This window comes from Rhinatrema bivittatum, chromosome 6 (assembly GCF_901001135.1).
Source record: "Rhinatrema bivittatum chromosome 6, aRhiBiv1.1, whole genome shotgun sequence".
NCBI lineage: Eukaryota > Metazoa > Chordata > Amphibia > Gymnophiona > Rhinatrematidae > Rhinatrema > Rhinatrema bivittatum.
In genome coordinates, this window is record NC_042620.1 from 89,366,336 (window position 1) to 89,390,373 (window position 24,038).

Here is a 24,038-nt window from a genome sequence, read left to right on the forward strand (position 1 = left end):
ACCAGTGAGGGGTTCCCAACCCCCCAGTCGCCCTGCTCCACCAGAAGGATGGTCCACAAAGGAGCCTAACACCTCAGGGAGCCTCCAGACTTCTCCTAACATTTTGCCTATTTATTATGATTTTTTTTGTTTGGTCAGATTGCAGGTTTGCACCTCTACCATCTGCCAGAGACAGAGAAATACTGAGGGACTGCAGGTGATACTCTCAGTTAAGTAGCAGTGCCTCAAAGTTTTGTTCTCTGCCTCCATCTGCTGGTAGGGATGCAAAACCCACTTTGCTGGACTGATCTGGGTATGAACAAGAACACTTTGTTTTTTTTTAACTTAAAGTACCTGAACACAGCTGTCGACCAGCTTAGCAGAGGGAAAAAGGAATTGAACCCAAAGCTTCCTACCTCAACTGGAAGCAACTGTTGAGTCTGTGGGGGAGGGGCTTATAGCCTTCACCACAGAGCTCCTCAAAACAGCTCAAGGACTGGGTGCTCAACTGAGGGAGACAAACATATCACTTCAGGAGCTGTCCTTCACTTGTCCCACTCCTGACAGGCCTATCCACATCCACAGAAGGTATGTCCGCCATCTGCTGGAGATGGAGAATACTGGAAGGCTGATGTCAATGCAGAACTATATATATGTGCAGACTTTCCTTCAAGCAAAACATTTCTTCACTAGGGGTTATACCCATAGTGAAAAACGCATATCGAAGGACATTGTACTCTGATCGATCCTCCCTTTTACCATATCGCACGAAACAAGATACACTGAAAGTTTGTGTAATGCCTCTCTAATAAAACAGTTTGGCTTGCCGACTGTATAAAACGCCATTGGCATGTATTTGGCACTTCATTAAGTGTTTCATGAACCACCATTAATTTCCTATAATTGGGGATTGAATATCAGGGATCGTGTGGTAACAGCGGCATTACTTGACAAACAAGTTCATTCTTCCAATACTTTTTACTTGGGACATACACCATTCGATCACTGTGATCTTTGTGCGTTATCATTCCAGAGAAACATGGATTCATCCAATAACTCATAAAATCAAACAATTTTTCCTCCACCTGTGACTAAAAATGTAATCTACATTATTCAATGTGTGCTCCCGTTAGTGTAAATTGGGAGTTATGTACCATTCGTACATGACTTCAGGAGCACCGCAGTCTCTCAAAACTAAAAAGAACATGCTCCTATAGTTAGTCATTGGGTTTTGAATAATTATTGTTTTGAAGATCTGTGGTTGGGGATCATAGATATATTTTATTTAGATTTTTATATTCTGCTTTTTGGTACTTCAAAGTGTACATCAAAGCGGATTACATTCAGGTACTATATGTATTTCCCTATCCCCAATCTACTATTGTACCTGAGCCAACGGAGGGTAAAATGACTTGCCCAAGGTCACAAGGAGTGACAGCGGATTTGAACCCTGGTTTCCCTGGGTCATAGCCAGCTGCTCCTCCATGTAGTAGGTCCCTCAAAGTGTGGGGTGATATGGTCTCCCAACTGAATTATAAAGAACATTGGATATTTTTTTATTGATCATTGTGATGCCGCATGGGATGAAAGAAGAAATTGAGTGGCGCTCTTTGATATAGCAATCTAATTAGAAGGACTCCATTTTTTCATCTCATTATTTCATTGCTATTGTTGTAAAGATATCACGTGATTCAGGTTTCCAGCAATAGGTATTTAAAAACAATGCTGGATTTTATAGTACTTTAGGATATTAGATATTAGATGCTAGTATTATAATTAAAATTAGAGGACAAGTGAAATGCTGTATTTTTCCTATCTCAGGATATTATTAATATCCTAGTTATTGGCATGTTATTATTGCCTCACAAATCTGCTACATTTTTTGAAGGGGTGGATAAACATATGGATAAAGGTGAACCAGTAGATGTGATGTATTTGGATTTTCAGAAGGCGTTTGACAAAGTCCATCATGAAAGACTTCTAAGAAAACTAAAAAAATCATGAGATAGGAAACGATGTCCTTTTGTAGATTGCAAACTGTTTAAAAGACAGGAAACAGAGTAGGATTAAATGGTCTGTTTTCACAGTGGAAAAAGGTAAACAGTGGAATGCTTCCGGGATCTGTACTTGAACTGGTGCTTTTCAATCTTACTAGATAAACGAAGCTTGACCGACGTGCCGCAAATGCGCAGTAGAGACCAGCTCTACCGCGCATGTGCGGGCGAGCACGTCGGTCTGAGCCAGCGTCAGAAAGAAAAAAAATGGCGGCGTCCAGTGGCGGTAGCGAGCGGCGGCGGTACCGGCAGCGGGCGGTAGCGAGCGGCGGCGGTGGTAGCGACGGCGGTAGCGGGCGGCGGCGACGGTAGCGGGTGACGGCGGTAGCGGGCGGCGACGGCGGTAGCGAGCGGCGGCAGTACCGGCAGCGGGCGGTAGCGAGCGGCGGTGACGGTGGTAGCGGGCGGCGGTAGCGGCCAGTAGCGAGGGAGGGAGAAGAGAGAGAGAGGGAGGGACGGAGAGAGAGAGTGGGAGGGAGTGACTGAGTGAGAGGGAGGGACTGAGTGGGAGGGAGGGATTGAGTGAGGGGGAGGGACTGAGGAGGAGGGACTGAGTGAGAGGGAGGGAGTGGGACTGAGTGAGAGGGAGAGGGGGGACTGAGGGAGAGGGGGGACTGAGTGAGAGGGAGTGGGACTGGGAGAGAGAGGGGAGGGAGTGGGACTGAGGGAGAGTGAGTGGGACTGAGTGAGGGAGAGGGGAGGGAGTGACTGAGTGAGAGGGAGGGACTGAGTGGGAGGGAGGGATTGAGTGAGGGGGAGGGACTGGGGGGGAGGGACTGAGTGAGAGGGAGTGAGTGGGACTGAGGGAGGGAGTGGGACTGAGGGAGAGGACGGAGGGAGTGGGACTGAGTGAGAGTGAGTGGGACTGAGTGAGTGAGAGGGAGGGAGAGAGGGGGGAAGGAGTGAGTGAGACTAAGTGGGAGGGAGGGACTGAGTGAGAGGAGAGGGAGGGTGGGGAGGAGTGGGTGAGGGAGGGAGGGAGGTAGGGGGTGGTGAAGAGTGAGGGGAGAGAGAATGAGGGGGCGGTGAGAGACAGAGGGATGTAGCCCGTTTTAACGGGCTTAACGGCTTGTATATTTATAAATGATCTGGAAAGGGGTACAATAAGTGAGGAGATCAAATTTGCAGATGACACAAAATTATTCAGAGTAGTTAAATCATAAGCGGATTATGATAAACTGCAGGAGGACCTTGTGAGACTGGAAAACTTGGCATCCATATGGAGGCCGGTCGGTGCCGAGGTGTTGACGGCGACAGAGTTGATGACGCCGATGATTTTGAAGGGGTCGGCTGCGAGCCCGGCGGCCCTTGGGCATCATTTGGGCACAATTGGTACAGGTCACGAAGTCATGCATAACCCCTAAGCACAGGACACATACCTGATGTGGGTCCGTAATGGCCATTGTCCGCGGACAGTCGGGGCACCGCCTAAAACCCATCGCCATCGAATCTGAAAAAATTTAACCGCGATGTGGTCGGTGGCCATTGGACCTAAGAAGGGGAACTGTTGGTAACCAACTGCGAAAACAAGGTAAAGCCTTACCTTACGTCTGCGGGTATCGATAGTCGAAAGGGGGACCCTGGATGGGGTGAATTTTGACAAATTTTTGAAAAAATTCCTTGAGGAAAAATCCTGTCAGGAATAGTTGTGAGAGATCCTCAAACCGTGTGGCTACTGCTGCGTGGAAAAAAAGAGACTAAAGGGGGACCCCTGCTGGATGCAGGGTTGGGTGGCATGCTGGGCATGCTCAGTGTGCCAAGTCAAAGTTCTAGAAACTTTGACAAAGTATTCCGTGAGGGCTCCATCCTGATGATGTCACCCATATGTGAGGACTACCATCCTGCTTGTCCTGAGAGAAGTCCATAAACTGCCATTAATCAATAGGGAATAGCTACTGCTTATTGCTGGCATTAGTAACATGGGATCTAATTAATGTCTGTGTACTTGTCAGATACTTGACTTGGATTGGCCACTGTTGGAAAAAGAATACTGGGCTTGATGGACCTTTTGTCTGACCCAGTATGGCATATCATATCTTTTTATGAGATGGTGGTAGGGAAGGCATGGGAGATATTTATAAAATCTCTTTTAAACCTGCTATTCTAGTCACTTTGACCACATTTTCTGGCAACAGATTCCACAGCTTGACTGTGTGATGAGTGAAAGAGTAATTTCTATGATTTTTTAAAAATCTTTTTGTTAGTTTCATGAGTATCCCCGTTATTATTTGAAAGATAAATAACTGTCCTTGATTTACCCATTCCACCCAACTCATGATTTATTTAAAAGATGTATAACCTGTTCTCTCCAAAAGGTTTGTGGTGGGGTATAACAACACACAACACATTAAAATTAACAAACATAAAAGGAATGATGGAAAAAGACAAAAAAGCAAGAGACAAAAAGGTGCTGAGACAAACATACACACTGTAGGCAAGGTGCACTGAGACATCAAACATCTAACTCAAAGGCGCTTCTGAAAAGGAAAAGTCTTGAGAATTAAGTTTTAGTTCATAGTTGTGCCTGTAATGTGCTTCAGAGGAGAGGATCAAGAATAAAAAAAAAGCTCGCTCAAACATCTTCATCAAATGGGCAAATCTCAAAGAAGGTACCTCTTGTAGACCCTGGAGAGCAGACCGCAAAGGGTTATAGATACAGAGTATGGAGCCAATCCATGGTGATGAGACTGTTTAATAATTTATGAATTAACATGATCAGTTTAATCTTAACTCACCATCTGACAGGAAGTCAGTAGAGATAATGGTAACAGGAGAGATGTGGTTTCTCAAGTTATATCCAGTTATTACATAAGCAGCAGAATTTTGAACAATTTGAAGTTTTCTAAGAATATTTGCAGGGAGAACAGTGTAAAGTGAATCACAATAATCAAGTCCAGAAAAGGTAAAGGCTTGAAGTTTGGACAAGGTCCTGTAGGAAAAGTCCATAAAATATTAGCAGCCAGGTAGACTGGAGAAAACCACTATCATCCATGGGAGTAACAAGAAATAGATCATTTGAGATTTACTGGGTAACTCGGTAACTTGCACGGAGCAGCAGTTACTACGCTTAACAGAACAGCATGAAATAACCTGCACGGAAAAGCAGTCACTACCCTTAACAGAAGGCAACTGGGGTAACCTGCACGGAGCGACAGTTACTATCATAAGCAAATTGTTGAGCAGACTACCTTGACTATTTGCTTTTATCTGTTGTCATTACTATGTTACTATGTTTTGTAACCTAGACTGGCCACTGTCAGAGACAGGATGATGGACCTAGATGTGACCCAGCATGGCATTTCTTATGTTCTTAAGTTATGAGTGTTATGGACAAGTGAACAGGAACAGTTATTCACCCTTTCAAATAGTACTAGGATTAGGAGGAATGTCATAAACAAACTAGTAACAAAAGTATTTTTTTCAGCCAATGCATATCTGAGCTGTGGAATTTTTGCCAAAGGATGTAGTTAATGCTAATAGTATAGCTAGATTTAAGAAAGGCTTGGAAAAGTTTCTGAAAGACAGATCCATTAACGTTAGCCAGGTAGACTTGGGAATCACTATCTCTTACACTTCTGGAAGTGAGAAACAGGGAATGGATCTTCATATTAAGATCTACTGATTACTTCCAAGTGACCCAGACTGGGCAGGATGCTGAACTCAATGGACCATTAGTCTGATCCAGTATGGCACTTCTTATGTTCTGAACTTGCCCTATAATTCTGTAGGTACTATTTTGTTCCATGACAGGGGAGCAAGACTGATACGTCACTTTCAATGCATAACCAGCAAGGCTCTCTGCTTCAACGGCAGGGGGGAATGAAGAAACGTGGATCTATATTCAGCCAACAACCAACAAGGACTGAATTACATACAGCTCGATACTGTAAGGCCGCGGTAGAAACAGTGCGGCAGTGTCAGGCGCACCCTTCCTCCCCGCACGCACAGTTCTCTTCACTTAGCGCCCGATACTCTCTTCTAATTGCATGCAAATGCATGCCGCGGCTGCGAAGCCTTAGGCAAGCGTTAGGACCGCGCAACCCATTTTACTGTATAGAGCGCATATACAGTATCCTGGGTTCGCGGGCCTAACACTTCACGGCCGCGCTGGTATCTGTTTTCAAATGTCATTTCAAATGACATTTGAAATGACAGGTACCAGATGTTCCCCGATGCTCAGCAAACTTTCCCCCAGCCCCCGCTTACCTGCCCTGGCCCCGTCCGGTCTCCGGTCCAGCCCGTCCGGTCTCCGGTGCAGCCCGTCCGGTCTCCTGCAGCCCCGTCTGGTCCCCTCCTCCCGAAGCAAAAAAAAAAAACAAAAAACCGAAAAAGTAGCAAGGCTCGGGCCTGCTACGGTAGTCCCTTCTCCCTTCTCCTCTCAGTGCGATTCTCCTCTCCGTGCGATCCTCCCCTCCCCTCCTCTCCGTGCGATTCTCCTCTCCGTGCGATCCTCCCCTCCCCTCCTCTCCGTGCGATCCTCCCCTCCCCTCCTCTCCGTGCGATCCTCCCCTCCCCTCCTCTCCGTGCGATTCTCCTTTCCGTGCGATTCTCCCCTCCGTCCCTTCTCCCCTCTCCTCTCCGTGCGATTTCAGCGCTCAAGGCAGTCACATGCTGTGACTGCCTTGAGCGCTGAAATCGCACGGCCATTCATCCAGGCAGAGGGAGCCGGCCTGCCTGGATGAATGCACGGCAGTGAAGGAATGGCCGTGCATTTCAGCGCTCAAGGCAGTGAGCGCTGAAATCGCACGGCCATTCATCCAGGCAGAGGGAGCCTCTGCCTGGTTGAATGCACGGCCCCCGCCGGAATGGATGCCCGTGCGATTTCGGTAGTCACGTGACAGGAGACCGTGACTTGCTACAGTCACGTGACTACCGAAATCGCACGGGCATCCATTCCGGCGGGGGCCGTGCATTCAACCAGGCAGAGGCTCCCTCTGCCTGGATGAATGGCCGTGCGATTTCAGCGCTCAAGGCAGTCACGGCATGTGACTGCCTTGAGCGCTGAAATCGCACGGCCATTCCTTCACTGCTGTGCATTCATCCAGGCAGAGGGAGCCGGAGGCCGTTTTCGCCGCTGGCTCCCTCTGCCCAGATCCCGCCGCCTGTCTGAGACTATCGCGCGTCCACCCGCCCACGCCGCCGCCGCTTGGAACAGGCGCCCACCCGCCCGCAGCCTAGATTTTACACGCGACCACTCGCTCCCCGGCTCCCGCCGCCGCCCGCCTGGACCCACGCGGCCCTCCGACAGGTATTTAAAAATTTTTATTTTTTTTTCTGACAGGTTTTTATGTGTCCCACAGCATTACATTTTCTCGATCATCTCTGTATCGCTTTTTTTTTTATTGTGTTTCAGTATTTTAAGTGGTGTCGATGGGTTTGCTACAAGACTCACAGTCCTAACACCTACTAGGGGGAGGCGGTAAACTAACATGTTAAGGCCGCGGCAAAACAGCGGGTTACTAAGGAGATAATATCAGCGCCCGTTACAGTATCGGAGGGGAATAGCTAATTCCTTCATTATACAGCTAATTCGTTCATTTACACATCATCTACATGCTGGGTACGGAAAGGGTTATGTGTCTATTTTAGGAAGCGCTAAGGACGCGTGAAACTGGAGACTGTATCGCTGGATGGCCTTACTCGTCTGTATTGTGCGCTCCCAGCACATTACAGACGGGAAATCTCCAACCGCACGTTACTGTATCGACCTGATAGTCTGGATAAACAGATAAGCATGGGTGTAGCTTGCTTATTGTGGTGGTTAATACCCCTAACTAATTAAGCTATTTCACTTAGATGCAGTTCCCACGCTGCTCTCTACATTAATGGTGGGGGTGGAAGGGAAATAGAATAAAAAAGGTTACTAAGAGCCAAGAGAAACAGATAAGTATGTGAGAGAAAAAAAATGCGAAAACTTGCTGGGCAGACTGGATGGGCCGTTTGATCTTCTTCTGCCGTCATTTCTATGTTTCTATATGTTTCTATGTAAGCAAATTGCCAACATCAGGAACTGGATTTCAGGTAACAAATTCTTTTTTCCAAATTATTAGTTATGGGGGACCCTCTTTACCTTTTGTTTTAGGAAGTGTCTATCTGGATGAAAGGACATTATCAATTTATTTAGTTTTTGCTTGCATAATTTGTGCAGATTTAATTATACATACGGGGATGAATATCTTCTACTGTCATCAAAAGATTTCATCCACCACTTCTGCCCTGCAGAAATCTGCAAAAAGAAAAAAAAAAGCCATCAGAACCATATTTAACAACATCAAATTGCACAGACATTTCATATGTTTTTAACACTCTTTACAGAATACACAGTATAAATCCATGCAAATATTGGCTTCATGGCATTATAGAGTAGTGGAAATATAAGACTACTTACAGTATGTTACTTGGATGCAGTATCAACATTATCAATTTTGAAATCTGCAGTCCCGCAAACGCTCAAGATTTCCTACAGTTGATAACTTGTGTAATACCAGGGATTTATAAATTGCTACACTAACTCAAAATGTGGACATGTCTGCAATTAAGGTTAAAAGATGTCAATGTTCTAACACTGGATAAACTTAATGCACCAAGTTAAAAAAGAAAATAGAAACTATTATATACGTAGATTCTTCATTAAACAGGAGGCTATCGAAGAGGAAACAAGATGGCTGCCAGAGAGGTCGCATGTTGAGCTGCTCCGTTTCTGAGCTTCCTCTTATTGTTGCTTCTTCTGAAAATGCCTCACAAAAGAAAGGGGAAGATTCGAGTTTTTCCTCCCATATCGGAGAACCCCGAAGGGCAGCATTTGATATCGCAATATGCGACCCAATTCTCAGCATCGAGGATGTCTAGCCCCATTGGAGAGGAGGGGAAAGGAGCCCTTTACTCATCCGGGGAACTATCTTTGTTGCCTCCGGACCCCAGGTCGCCGCTGCAGGCTGTTCCATTGCCCGAACCAACGGTTGCTGGGACGTCGACGGGAGAAAACGTCGACTTGCTCCAGATGGGAGGCGCCGCTGGTGGCGGGGCAGAGGGAGGAGCTGGCCAGTCCTTCGTGGAGCCCATGAAGTCCTTGGAGAGAGAATCGGAGGAGGGAGGACTCAGAGGTGCGGTAACAAAGACCGGCAATAATGCCAGAGAAGGACAACGGTTTGGCTCCTTTACCCCGAGGAAAATTACAAAACCAGCGGTGGTAACACTCGAGTCCCTTTGGGACTTGGTCGCAGGGAATGCGATGAAACTCGATGAACAAGCCTTCAGGCTGGAGTCAGTTACAAAACGAATGGGTAAATTTGAATCAGACCATAACCAAGAAAAGTTGGATCAAAAGAACGCTATGGAGAAGGTAACCAAAGAAGTAAAAAAATTACAAGATTTGAGTGTGGTTACAGTGAATGAAAGACTATCGTCAATGAGAAGGCTTGAGTCTGTTGAAAATTATTTAAGACACTTAAATTTGAGAATCCTTAATTTTCCCAAAATGATGGGAGAACTACCGTAAGGCGTATCTGGCAAATTGGCTTTTGTTCTGTACCTTGACTTTCTGGATATGTATTTTCTGCACCTCATTCTAATAAAAAACTTTTAAATACAAAAAAAAAAAATAAAATGCGATAGAGATCCTCAAATTGCCTCCAGACAAAGTTCCTTCCTTAAAGAAAATATTCTTCTTGCCTCAAAAAAGCATGCCTATATTGCCTAGTTTAGGGTTAGATATGTCTAATTTTTCTAATTTCCTTGAAACTTCTGGGGTTGAAGTAATTGAGAGGTCTGCTTTGTTTATTACCTTTTTCTCTGAAAATGACTTAGGAATAATTATGAAGAATTATTTCAAGAATATTAAATCTCTATTCTTGGGTGGGGAGGTTTGGATTTTTCTGGATTTAGCTAAATCCACGCAAATGCGAAGGAAAAGATTTATTTCGATGCATGCAGAGGTTTTGGTATTAGGGGGTACCTACGTCTTAAGATATCCCTGTAAGTGCGTTATAAAATTCTCTGGGAACACATATATATTTTTCAGCCCGGAACAGCTACAGGCTTTTCTTGAGTCACGTGCGCAAGAACCTGTATGAGATAAGTGGTGGTCTATAATATATATATATCTGAGATGTTTGGCAGCCTTATGTTAATTGCTTAGCTTATTTTCTTAAAGTTCTCCTTAATTTCTATCCTCTCCATGTTGCCTATGTAAGAAAGATACAGTGATAAGATTAAGAATCAAATATCCTGATTTACTTTGGAATTTGTAAAATGTAAAGGCAATTATGTAGTCTTGTCATTGTATATCTTGTTTTGCTATGCAAAGGTTTTCTTTTGTATTAATTATTAAATCATGATAAATAAAAAATTAAAAAAACAAAATAGGAGGCTATCAATATGAAATATTAGAGCAATGACTACTATAAGAAAATTATTCCTTACCTGCTAATTTTCGTTCCTGTAGTACCATGGATCAGTCCAGACAGTGGGTTGTTCCCCCTTTCCAGCAGCTGGAGTCAGAGCAAAAACTGAGAGGGCGCTCTCTTATAAGCTGGTGCACCCTCTGCAACCCCTCAGTATAAAGTATATCAAAGCCAAGAAGAAATACCTTGGATGGATCAATACAAATTGAATAATAACTATAAAAACTGTAAACTTGTATAAAACTTGCAACCAGAACTAATAGTCAGTCCCATACCGGTCCTGAAAAGATTAGACAGTCGAGCTGAAAATTTTGATCCCAAAAAACCTACAGAAAATCCTTAGGGTGGGCATCTGGTCTGATCCATGGTACTACAGGAACGAAAATTAGCAGACAAGGAATTATTTTCTTTTCTGTGTACGTACCAGGATCAGTCCAGACAGTGGAATGTACCAAAGCTTCCCTAAGTAGGGTGGGTCCCTGACAGCCCAGCTCGAATGACCTGAGCTCCAAAGGAGCCGACGATCGGCAGTTGAAGATTCAAGCGATAGTGACATGCAAATGTGTGCAACAATTTCCAGGCAGCCGCTCTGCAAATCTCCTGTGGAGAGACCGCTTGGGTTTCAGCCCAGGAGGCTGCTTGAGCTCGGAGAGGGTGAGCTTTTATACCGTCAGGCAATGGACGCCCAGCATCAATGTATGCTGTAACAATTGCTTCCTTTAGCCAGCGAGTGATGGTGATTTTAGAAGCCTTGTTTCACTTCTTGGGACCACTCCAGATGACAAAGAGCTGATCGGATAAACGGAAGTCATTCGTAGCCTCCAGGTATTGAAGGACGGGCTTGACATCGAGGCGTCTAAGGTCCCTGGAATCCTCATCTTGGAAGGACGGCAGCTCCACCGACTGGTTTAAATGAAAGGAGGAGACCACCTTAGGTAGAAATGATGGCATAGTACACAAGGACACTCCCGAACGCGTGAAGTGTAAGTAAGGCTTTCTACAAGACAAGGTTTGAAGCTCTGAGATTCTGCGAGCAGAACAGATAGACACCAGGAATACTGTCTTGAGAGTGAGATCCTTGAGAGTAGCCCTTTTTAGAGGTTCAAAAGGTAGACCGCCTAGACTGCGAAGGACAAAATTCAAGCTCCAAGAAGGGCACAAATTGCGGAGCGGTGGTTTAACATGCTTTATTCCTTTCAAGAACCGGACTACCTCAGGGTGTGCTGAAAGAGTAGATCCATCCAGATGATGAATGAGAGCACCAAGGGCGGCTCCACCAGTCACCAATAGTAGTCCTCTTCTTGATTGCCGTTACCGATGCATCCACCTTGGGCACCTTTAGCAGGTCTAGAGACTCCTCCGGGAGCAGGTACAGTTTGTCTGTGGCTCTGCCTACCCTGAGAGAGGCCTCCGGAGTCTCCCACTCCCTGGACAACAATTGGAGGAGCATCGGATGAAAAGGAAAAGTCTTCGCTGGATGTCGAAGACCTGCCAGAAGGAGGTCTTCTTTCTTTGCTGTCGTACTAGGTCCTAGAGGATCCTGGGAGGCTTCTATGTCCAACTTGGCCAGGATGTGAGAGATAAGCAGGTCCAATTCATTCTTTTGAAAAAGTAAGACTCGAGGATCATCACACTCCAACTGAGATAATGGAGGGGGGTCATCCAGATCCGGGTCCACCGCAGGGTCCACTGGCGGGGGCGGATCAGGAACAGCCGGATGGGACACCACCCTAATCTGGGACATCCCTGGAGGAGCCTCTGGCACTGCGGGAGCCGACGGAACTGTTGGTGCTGTATCATCCCGTGGGACCCCTGAACCGTGAAATAGATCTGGGGAGTCACCCAGTCTAATCACTTTGGGTGGTGGAGGGGCAAAAGCAGGGTTCTGGTATCCTTGCCTTGCCAGGTAAGCATTATGCATGAGAAGTATGAACTCTGCAGAAAAAGGCTCCGGGGGAGGGAGAGCCGTAAGGAGAGCAGGAGGGAGAGCAGGGGGACTTCCGCTGGTGGCTCTGCATCAGGCAGGTGAACCGGGATCAGAATCGGTGGCGAAGGAGCTCGGCAGAGGTCAGCATTAGCGTTAGACTGCGGTGGAGCAGATTTCTTATGTGACAAAATGGTCGCTGTTTCCTGGAAATGGGGCCGACCCCTGCAGAGACTGGCACACGTTTGCACGAGACGTAGACCGCCCCTGAGGCCTCGAGGTACCCTCTCTACCGGGGAGGCACTGTGAACACAGGCCTTCCCAGGAGAACCTCGAACGGGGCACCCCACAAGCATGACATCGAGATGTACACGCATGGAGGCAAACAGGAATACGATCAAAGGGTGCATCCGAAAGCTGTCGGCAGTGGGAAATCCCAGAAATAAAAAACTTCAGCGCTGCTACTTTTCAGTAAACGACCCGCTCTCCCGTGAAAGAATTTTTTTTTTTAAAGTCAGAGGAATGCAACTGTTAGGCTGCCCAGAGGAAAAAACGGCATCTCAGGGCAGCAGGTCGTCATGGGGGAGAGGTTGGACCACCAACATTCAACCCTAAGGCAGCTGAAATACTGTCTGTAAAGAAAAACTAACAACTTACCCCCAAAAGAACAGCACAAGATAAAGAAGGAATGAAAAAGACAGATCAGCCACTGAATCAAAGCTCTGCCTGCAAGTCTTCAGACAAGCTGAACACTGAGGAATGGTTTTTTTGTTTGTTTGTTTGTTTTTTTAACTAAGTATGATCCATCCAAGTCAAACAATTAGAGGAAAACAAAGAATGAAGAAATTCTGTAAAAGTATCCTCATTAAGTTAAGAGGGGAACCGAAGGTGCAACTGTCATCTGCTGGAGTCAGAGAAATACTGAGGGGTTGCAGAGGGCGCACCAGCTTATGAGAGAGCGCCCTCTCAGTTTTTGCTCTGACTCCATCTGCTGGAAGGTGGGGGGGGGGGGGGGGGGTAACAACCCACTGTCTGGACTGATCCTGGTACGTACATTTACATTTACAAGAAGTTATCCAAACCTTTTTTGAACCCAGCTACACTAACTACACTAACCACATCCTCTGGCAACAAATTCCAGAGATTTATTGTGCGTTGAGTGAAAAAGAATTTTCTCCGATTAGTTTTAAATGTGCTATTTGCTAACTTCATGGAATGCCCCCTAGTCCTTCTATTATTCGAAAGGTTAATAACCGAGTCACATCTACCTTTTCAAGATCTCTCATGATCTTAAAGACCTCTATCATATCCCCCCTCAGCCGTATCTTCTCCAAGCTGAACAGCCCTAACCTCTTCAGCCTTTCCTCAAAGGGGATGGAACAGCTCCCCTATATCATTTTGGTTGCCCTTCTCTGTACCTTCTCCATCGCAACTATATCTTTTTTGAGATGCGGCGACCAGAATTGTACACAGTGTTCAAGATGCGGTCTCACCATGGAGCGATATAGAGGCATTATGACATTTTCCGTTCTATTAACCATTCCCTTCCTAATAATTCCTAATAATTCCTAACATTCTGTTTGCTTTTTTGACTGCTGCAGCACACTGAGCCGACGATTTTAAAGTATTATCCACTATGATGCCTAGATCTTTTTCCTGGGTGGTAGCTCCTAATATGGAACCTAACATTTTAACTACAGCAAGGGTTATTTTTCCCTATATGCAACACCTTGCACTTGTCCACATTAAATTTCATCCGCCATTTGGATGCCCAATCTTCCAGTCTTGCAAGGTCCTCCTGTAATATATCACAGTCTGCTTGATGATTTAACTACTCTGAATAATTTTGTATCATCCGCAAATCTGATAACCTCACTCGTCATATTCCTTTCCAGATCATTTATATATATATTGAAAAGCACTGGTCCAAGTACAGATCCCTGAGGCACTCCACTGTTTACCCTTTTCCACTGAGAAAATTGACCATTTAATCCTACTCTCTGTTTCCTGTCTTTTAACCAGTTTGTAATCCACGAAAGGACATCGCCTCCTATCCCATGACTTTTTAGTTTTCGAAGAAGCCTCTCATGAGGGACTTTGTCAAACGCCTTCTGAAAATCCAAATACACTACATCTACCGGTTCACCTTTATCCACATGTTTATTAACCCCTTCAAAAAAAAGGAAGCAGATTTGTTAGGCAAGACTTCCCTTAGGTAAATCCATGTTGACTGTGTTCCATTAAATCATGTCTTTCTATATGCTCTACGATTTTGATCTTGAAAATAGTTTCCACTATTTTTCAGGGCACTGAAGTCAGGCTCACTGGTGTATAGTTACCCGAATCACCCCTGGAGCCTTTTTTAAATATTGGGGTTACATTGGCCACCCACCAGTTTTCAGATACAATGGATGATTTTAATGATAAGTTACAAATTTTAACTAATAGATCAGAAATTTCATTTTTGAGTTCCTTCAGTACCCTAGGATGCATACCATCCGGTCCAGGTGATTTGCTACTCTTTAGTTCGTCAATCTGGCCTACTACATCTTCTAGGTTCACAGTGATTTCGTTCAGTTTGTCTGACTCATCACCGCTGAAAACCATCTCCGGAACTGGTATCTCCCCAACATCCTCATTAGTAAATACGGAAGCAAAGAATTCATTTACTCTTTCTGCAATGGCCTTATCTTCCCTAAGAGCCCCTTTAACCCCTCGTCATCTAATGGTCCAACCGACTCCCTCACAGGTTTCTTGCTTTGGCTATATATAAAAAAGATTTTATTATGAGTTTTTGCCTCTATGGCCAATTTCATTTCAAATTCTCTTTTCGCCTGTCTTATCAATGTTTTACACTTAACTTGACAATGCTTATGTTTTATCCTATTTTCTTCAGATGGATCCTTCTTCCAATTTCTGAAGGATGTTTTTTTTGGCTAAAATAGCCTCTTTCACCTCACCTTTTAACCATGACAGTAATCATTTTGCCTTCCTTCCACCTTTCTTAATGCGTGGAATACATTTATTATTTATTTATTTATTTATTTATTTTGTGCTCTTTTTTTTTTTTTTTATACAGGTATTCATACGGACTGCGCATCTCGGATTGTATTTTTAAACAATGTCCAATCCTGTTGAACACTTTTAACCTTTGCAGCTGCACCTTTCAGTTTTTTTCTATTTTCCTCATTTTATCAAAGTTTCCCTTTTGAAAGTTTAGTGTTAGAGCTGCAGATTTACTTGTTGTCTCCCTTCCAGTTATTAGTTTAAATTTGATCATGTTATGATCACTGTTGCCAAGTGGCCCCACCACCGTTACCTCTCTCACCAAATCCTGCGTTCCACTAAGAATTAAATCTAAAATAGCTCCCTCTCTTGTTGGTACCTGAACCAATTGCTCCATGAAGCAATCATTTATTACATCCAGGAACTTTATGTCTCTAGCAAGTCCTGATGTTACATTTACCCAGTCAATATTGGGGTAATTGAAATCTCAAAACCAATACGTTGCAAATTACAATCTTTTTCTTTTCTTGTGCATTTATTTATTTATATCTGTGGGACCATCATAACACCCACGGTTTGTAGGCAGTAAGCCTGAATCTAAACTGCACCGGGTCACATTTAATCATCGGTCCATTCAAGTCCTATTTTTATTATTAACCAACGAGTTTTCCTGTATTTTTCTTATTTTTTTATATGGTAAAATAGATATGAGACGGTACTTCCCTTACTTGCTGGTAGCGCTACCGTGCTTTAAAGATCAAGCTGTTCAGAAGGATGTTTTTATCCGTGAAGATGGCGTTACCATACTTCGGGTCCAGAGGACACTTATGCAGTCCAGTCCAGTCCAGTCCAGGGACTGGCATCACTCCTTGAGCCACTGTGCATGTCAAATCATAACCTGCATCTGTGGAAAAAGCCACTCTTGGCTTAAATAAGGTCCATCTTCTCCCAGTATCTCCTGGGTATCCTGGATCAAACAAACTTGCTCGCTCTACCCTGCAGCAGCAAGCAGACACCTGCAAATTCATGGCCATTGACTTGTAGGTTTGCTTCAGGATATCCTCAATTTTTCTAACCTGAGCATCTTTCAAATCCGCTCTACTTTACATTGGAATCGTGATTCTCTTGGTGACAGCACATGCCACTTTTGGAACCAAAGTTTCTCTCTCTCCTTAAGGTCCAGGGGGGTAAATTCCCAGTAAGGGCCTACCTCCCCCCTTAAAATTTTCCTCTGGCATGCTCCACTCCAAATCAATCAGCTCCTGAACTGCTTTATGAAGAGGAAAGAAACAGAACACCTTCCATAAACTGAACATAATAGGGTCTTTTTTCTGCAATTTTGTCACATCCAGCTTGATTGCCTCCATTCCCAGCACCTTCAGCATTTGGGACAAGCCTGGCAACGTGTCCCGGTGGAATAACTACAGTATAGTTCTGTGCTGCTCCATATCCGGGAGTATCTCACCTTCCTCCAAGGCTACTTCTCCTAATTCACCCAGAGAAGAGGCAGAGGAGTTCTAAAAGAGAGCGTAATCCTTCTCTTCTACCACTTCACCCCTACTGCCCCAGTGCTTGACACGCCTCAGAGGGGAGAAGGAAGATTTGAACATTTCTTGCCCCTCAGGAGGCTATCAGCTGAATTTTTTTCTCTTGACCTCGGACACCGCACTTCTTGGGCTCTGCAAAAACGTCCACCCAAGAAAATGACAACAGATCCACTCCTGATATCATAGGATTAGACAAAGCAATCTCAGATCCCGAGCCCTCAGCTCCTGTAGAAATAGGCAACAGGGTGGGGGAGGGGAGAGCCCCTCCCCCTCATGGGGAAACTCCAGAGGCTCCTCCCTTCCTTGGTTGTCTTGTTTTGCTGGCCTCTCCATTCTGGAAGAGAAGCCCCTGCAGTAGTAAAATCTATTGGTGGCAATTCCCCTCAAGCCTCCCATTTTTGGCACAGACCAAGGGGAAGAGAGGGCTAGACTGGCCACATATAGCAGGCTACACAAACGGGAAGCCTGTTCCCACATTTGCTGCCCGTCAACATTACAGATATAAGCAGTGCAACAAAAACAAAATGGCGCCCGTGCCTCTCCCAACTGCAGTGGAAGCATGTGTACAACTCTGCTGATAATGGAAGAAGCATCAGTGCTGCATGCAAGATTCAACTGGCCTGAATCCACCTGCTCCCGAGGAGATTCGCTAATGCTGCTGGTTCAGGAGGTGCCTGTAGTCTAAGTCGCACCTGCCTTAGTAATGCCACTGCTGCTTTTTTTTTTTTGTTTGTTTGTTTCCCCAAGCACAGCTAGCCAAATGGAGAAGAAGAAAATGCGCAGCAGAGGGGGAAATGCAGAGAAGAGACAGAGGCACAGAAAGATTTGGAGCCCAAAGCTTCCTACATCTGCTGGCTGCTGCATGTACATTCCACTGGCTTCAATGCAGGAGCAAAGTTCACTAAACATTCAACACAGATTAGAACTGAAATGAATATTTTTCAGCTGAACTACCATCAGTAGCATATAAAATGATGATTGTATTACATTTTGTAATTTAACTTTGATGGCCTGTAATGCTGTATAAGACTCCACCGATGCTAGTTCACTGCCATTGCTGGCACAATACAGAGCTGCTTCTTGATAGCTCATATTTTTATTGGACACAAACCAAAATTCTTCTCCCTCAATTATAACTGAAGATCCATGAATACCATCTCCATCTAAGAAAAAACAAAAACAGTAATATATTCTGAAACTGAAGGAAAAGTTCATAGCAATGTAATAACACATAAATCACTTAAAATTGAATACTACTTTCATCAAAATTGTGTCCATTGAAAAATAAAAACTGCTGAATCTTGGCTTTGTGGTATACAGATAGTCTAGCAAGTGGAAAAATTACCTGAGTAACTTTTACCTAGATATTCAGCACAACATGTCTGATGAATATACCCAGATAAAGTTATCTGGAAGACTTTAGGACAGGTATTATTCCAACCAGACTTATCTGGCTAACTTTGTCTGGGTAGCATGGAATATCGGCACTACCTGGACAAAGTGAACCACACTAGTGACGTTTTTGTGGTCAGGTAAATTTTGTCCAGATATAGCTAGGGTGTGTGGGGACATTTTCAAATCTCTGCTTTTGTCCGGGTAACTCACAAAGTTACCCAAACAAAGCCTCTGAACATTGACCTCCTTAGGTTTTAGTATGCGATGAGCCTGTGAATTTTCAAAAGTAGGTTTGAACAACTTAAAATACACAGAGGTAATTCAAAAGTATTGCAACTATTACCATACAAGAGACACTTACCAGGTAAATACCAATCTGGTGTCTTTAGTTTGGTATCTGTATATAAACAAAGAGACAGAAAATGTAAAAGGTACACAGAGGTATTTTTCTTAGTTTTACTTGAGATGGAGTCATAACTGGAACAACATAGTGAAATAGCAACTCATGGTGACCAAAATGTGCACAGCTATGAGCCTGGAGATTATGCTATTTTATGAAGATAAATGTACTTACCATTAATGTATGCATCTTTAGATCAGGGGAGGTACATTCAATTTTCAAATGTATGTGCTTTATTTTGCTATCCTCAGCCTCCTGCACAAATAGCAGGTGCGAAGTATGTGCATACTTTGCTCTAGTTAATTTTTAAGGAGAAACAATGTGGGTATTCTCTTTGAAAATTCACAGAAAGTACTTTAAAAGCACATGCATAGTTTGCAACTGTGTGGGTTCTTTAAAAGATTAACCCCATAGACTTTTGCATCTATGGGACCAACTAATCAAACTCAAATAAAAGCCACAGAACAGCTCCAAGGGTAAAAAATATAAAAGCACAGATGCTTTCTGGTAACAAGTGTTCTCTGTGGACAGCAGGACAAAATCAGCTACACAAGTAGGCAATGTCATCCAACGGCATCAAGATGGAAAAACTCAGAGCTAAAAAAACCCCACACAAAACCTGGAAGGTTTTTCTAAACATGCGAGGGTGTTTCGAGGCAGCTGTTGCCACGGCCACACAAGTCTCCTCAGTCTTTTTAACAAGCTAACCTTCAACTCTAAGGGAAAGTGGTTGGACTGTGTGGCTGATTTGTCCTGCAGTTTTATAGAAAACACCTTATAGGCAAGTAAATTTGTTTTTTCTGTGGACAAGCAGGACAATATTAATCCACAAAAGTAGGGACTCTCAATCGAAAGGCTGCATGAAAGTTTTAATTATGCTCTTACATCAGTGGTGAAAACATACAGTCTGAATGATTATAAAGGCTGGTAAGAAAGTTGAAGGAATTAACTTTTGAGAACTGCTTAGCAAAATTGCTATCCTTACATGAAGCATTGTCTAGGCAGTAATGAGTTGTGAAGCTAAGGACAGACTATGAGTGGATAGCATTGTAAATATCTTTTATAGATGCAGAATGAAGATAGGCTAAGGAGGCTGTGCCAGCTCTGAATTTATGTATTCTCCACGTACAGCTTTATTACAATATCAGGCTAAGCAACCCGTTACAGCAGATATCTGCATCTTGTCACATACTGACAAATCATATCTGATTGTAGATAGCATTAAGAGACATTGGCATGTTTTACAGCTCCATTCAATTTTTGCAGAACTCCCATTGTTTTCTTATCAACGTAGTAAAAACATCCGCAATCAAGTGGTACATGCTTCACTCACACAGAACGTTCAACCCCAGATGCAAGGCACTCATAGTCAGTGTGGTAAATGTGATATGTGCATTAATACCATAGAGGGAAATGTTTGGCAACATCCCATTACTGGAAATAAGTATAGAAAAAAACATGAATCAACATGCGAGTCTACGTATGTAGTCTACTTGATCCAATGCCCCTGTCGTTTAATTTATGTGGGCTGGACTAGTAGGCAAATTAAAACACATCTCCATGAGCATAGGAGCCGTGTAAATACAGGGAATTTGGAAGCTTCAATTGTAAGCCATTGTATCGATGCCAACCACACCTTTGATCAACTAAAATGGACTGTGTTAGGAAAAGTTGTTAAAAGTCAACGCGGAGGTGATCTCAACTATGTCCTTAGCTATCACGAGCAGTGGTGGATCTTCATGCTCGCATCACAATCACTGCAAGGCTTGAATGACAGTGTTGAATGGTCCTCGTTGATATAATGTCTGATTGGCTCTCCGTTTACTTAGTCCTGCTCTTTGATTGGTTCCTTTTCAAATCAGTAAATAGTTTAAATGGTCAAAAAAATGGCGCATCCAGTTGTTCGCTATAAGCTGAGACCGAGTAGCAGAATATGTAATTTGGCAGATATCAGAAATGTATGTATTATCCAGGGAGCGAGATAAGGTAACTTTTGAAATTAACCCTTATGCCCATGGCACTTTGTTTTCTCATTGTAGACACTGCACTTTATTGCCCTTGATGAAGCCTAAAGAACACGAGCTGTGTCAGGCTGTGCGGTTTCAATTGCTGTTCAAGTCCTGCTACGAAAAGTTCTTTATTACTGCCTAAAAGTTATTATAAAACTAAAAAATCCTTAAAAAAGTGTTCTCTAATGACATCCAAGTGGGGAAACCGATGATTATAAGCTGGAAATTACAGTCTAAGTTCCGCTAGTGACTGTAAAAGCTGCAGAGTTGGTAACCTGCGGGCCACCACATAAGAAACCCGCCATTTCTATGAGGTTTCCTCACCCTATTAAATATAGACTACACGGTGGTAGCTATATGTAGCTTTCAAATATGATGTTTATTGAGTAACAACAGTTGATTATACATCATATCTACACAGTTCTATTGAGTTAGAGCTCTGACTTTATGACTTTACATTGAAGTTGTCCTGAATGAGCACAGCAATAAGTGATGAATCAGAAATCCAGTTCTTTTTGTAACTGGGGTTGAAGAAGATAAACAGTTGTGAATACTTCCTGTAAAATCTTGTCTTTTCCAAATAGAACAGTAAATGTCTTCTGAAATCCAGGGTATGACGTATGTCTATTCTTAGTTGTGTATGGTCTCAGAAAAAACCATCGGTAGTATAATGGATTGACTTAAGTGAAATGGAGCAACAATTTAAGGTTAATTTTTAAAACTACCCAGTTGTAGAAAAACTGGGTAAAAAAAGAATATGAGATGAGTGTTTGCAACTCACTTACTCTTTGGGCTGGATTTACAGCCATCAAAAACAAAACCTTCCAGGAAAGGAATTTCAGATTTGCCTTTCCTAAAGGCTCAAAAGGAGATTTTATGAGCTAAGCAAGAACTATTTTTAGGTCCCAAGGTGTAGGAGAATTCTTAATGGGTTTTAGATGAGTTAGGCCTTTCATAAACCTGGCAATTGTAGATTGCTGGGATGTAAGAATTTCTGTTGCATTTTCATGGTATGCTACTGTAGCAGATACGCTTAAGAGATACTGAAATATGGGGGTTCTGACTGACTCGAACACCAGATAGAACATCTCCATTTAAAGTTGTAAGATTTGCTAGTATTTTCTTGATATTATAATAGTTTGTCACTTCAGAAGGCAATTGCATAGAAGATATTAGGTGACCTTCAACATCCATGCAGTCAGTGCTACAAGGCTGAAGGCTGGAATGGAGAATATTCCCTTTGTGTTGAGTTATCAGGGATGGGAATGTTTTCAATTTTATTGGTTGTTGGACAAGCTAAGCATTGAAGCCATGGAAACCAGACTTAGTGTGGCCAATAGGGGCTATCAAAATCATCGGCTCCTTCTCTCTATGTAGCTTTTGAATTGTTTACAATATTAATGGAATCAGAAGGAAAGTATAAATCCAGCTTTGATTCTATTGGATTGAAAAAGCATCCATTGCTGGAATGTCCTTGCTTGCTTTCTGGAGTATTAAGTAGGAATTTTCTTGTTGAATGGCACTGAAAACAGAACAGTCTGCTGAAAAAGCTCCTGTGCTATCTAATAGCCCCATGACCATTCATGTAGTTGCAGTTGGTAACTTAGCATGTCCACTGTCTGGTTCTATATTCCAGGGAGACAGATCACTGTCAACTATATTTTTGGGGCAAATTTTCATTTTTTACATGCCTCTTGATCAAGACTGACAGAGCCTCCTTGTTTGTTATAGAGTATCCTTATTTGGATCAAAACCATTTTCCCCTTTAGCCAAGGAATTAATACTTTTGAAGCATTGACGATTACTCTTATCTCTAGATTTCTGTGGGGTAATCTTTCCTGTGGAGGCCAAATTCCTTGAGAACAAGGGTGTCCAGATGAGTTGCCTATCCTTGACTGGAAGCATCTGTACTTACCTTTATTTAAAATTGAGGTTGTTGGATAAAACTGACCTCCGAGTAGATTTGAAGGTCCTAGCTGATATACAGCTATTCTAGATGTTAGCATACCTGATTGAAAAATCTTTTTACACTATAGTATCTAATAGGGTAGTATCTTTCCCGAAGGGGTACTAGCATGTTTTCAACTTCTTTACTTTTTTCATGGCTGATTTCACTACTACAGATTTATGGGGAAATTGTACTTTTTGATGTCCAGGATAAGCTAGATCCAGTCTTCTTTGTACTGGTAATGTAGTCAAGGGTGATTGCCATATTCTAGTTTGTAGTTCTTGTAGTACTCTATGAATTGGGATAGCTATTCCTTGTTTGGGGATAGAACATATTTAGTATATCTAAAATATCATCTCTTGGTTTTGACTCCTCTGGTAGAGTAAATGGAATCTGTGTTCCCATTTTTTGGGTAAAAGCAAGATATGATATACCCTCCGGCAGAGATGTACTTCTGGGAGGCTGTGGAGAGAGGTTTTATGGAAGACCAGTGGAGTCTTCATCAGAATGGTATGACAGAATTATACTGTGATTGTAACTCTTTCTTGGGAGTCTGCAACATTATAGATGGGTTCCTCTGAGGTTGTTCTATCCTTGGAGGAAAGCGAGCCTTGAGACACTCTGTAGGTCAGTTCACAGGATTTTTTGCTCAACTTCATTATGGCAGATTAGAGGACTGAATTTCAGATTTTGACTTTAATAGAAGACATTAGCTCTAAAGGTGAAGAATATAGTATATTGGTAAAATAGTTTAACAAAATCAATCCACATTTTCCTCACAAACGGGATAATGCTCCTGTTTGAAAGGAAGAATCCCAGTAGATGAACCATCTGATACTTGAACTAGATTTGGCATGGAATATTTAGAAGAAGTGGATTCAGAGTAAAGTAAGTTGATTGGCACCGATATTTATATCTTGGTACTGACAAAGTTGTGGTACCTTTGCTTGCTGATTGTGTTTTCCTATGCGCCAATGTGTTGTCAGCATCATTTGAGCTTATCTTGGCTCCTGAATATTTTGGTACCAAAGAGTGCACTCACCCTTTTCTTTAAATGGCATCTCCACCAACATTTTTCCCAGTCGTTGCACGTAGCATGAGGACCTTGCCTTATTTTGTTTTAGGTGATGGCCCTGCAGCTGGAGATTCCTACTTCTTCACTGATTCAGAGGGTTGAGAAGAACTCGAATTCCTCAAGTGTGCAACATCTGGATCTTCTGGTCCTGGGCGACATTCAGATGCAGGCAGTGCGGTAGGAATGTCAAATGATGGTCCTAAGCAATGAACATAGTGGTCTTACTGGTCCAAAATAGTTACCACGTAAGAATAACAGGGACATCTTTTGACGTCAAGTATACCATCTGCCATTGTGAA

At 43.3% G+C, this 24,038-nt stretch overlaps 1 protein-coding gene across 1 annotated transcript in view; it reads right to left on the minus strand.

Moving 5' to 3' along the window:
* Positions 1–24,038, minus strand: part of LY75 (lymphocyte antigen 75) — a 397,255-nt gene that overhangs the window by 148,359 nt on the left and 224,858 nt on the right. Inside the window, exons 17-19 of the mRNA XM_029605582.1 lie at positions 18,669–18,704; positions 17,900–18,075; positions 8,198–8,259 (exon numbers count right to left, since the gene is read on the minus strand). Of these exons, the coding sequence (XP_029461442.1) occupies positions 8,198–8,259; positions 17,900–18,075; positions 18,669–18,704 (274 nt within the window). The remainder of the gene's footprint in view (positions 1–8,197; positions 8,260–17,899; positions 18,076–18,668; positions 18,705–24,038) is intronic.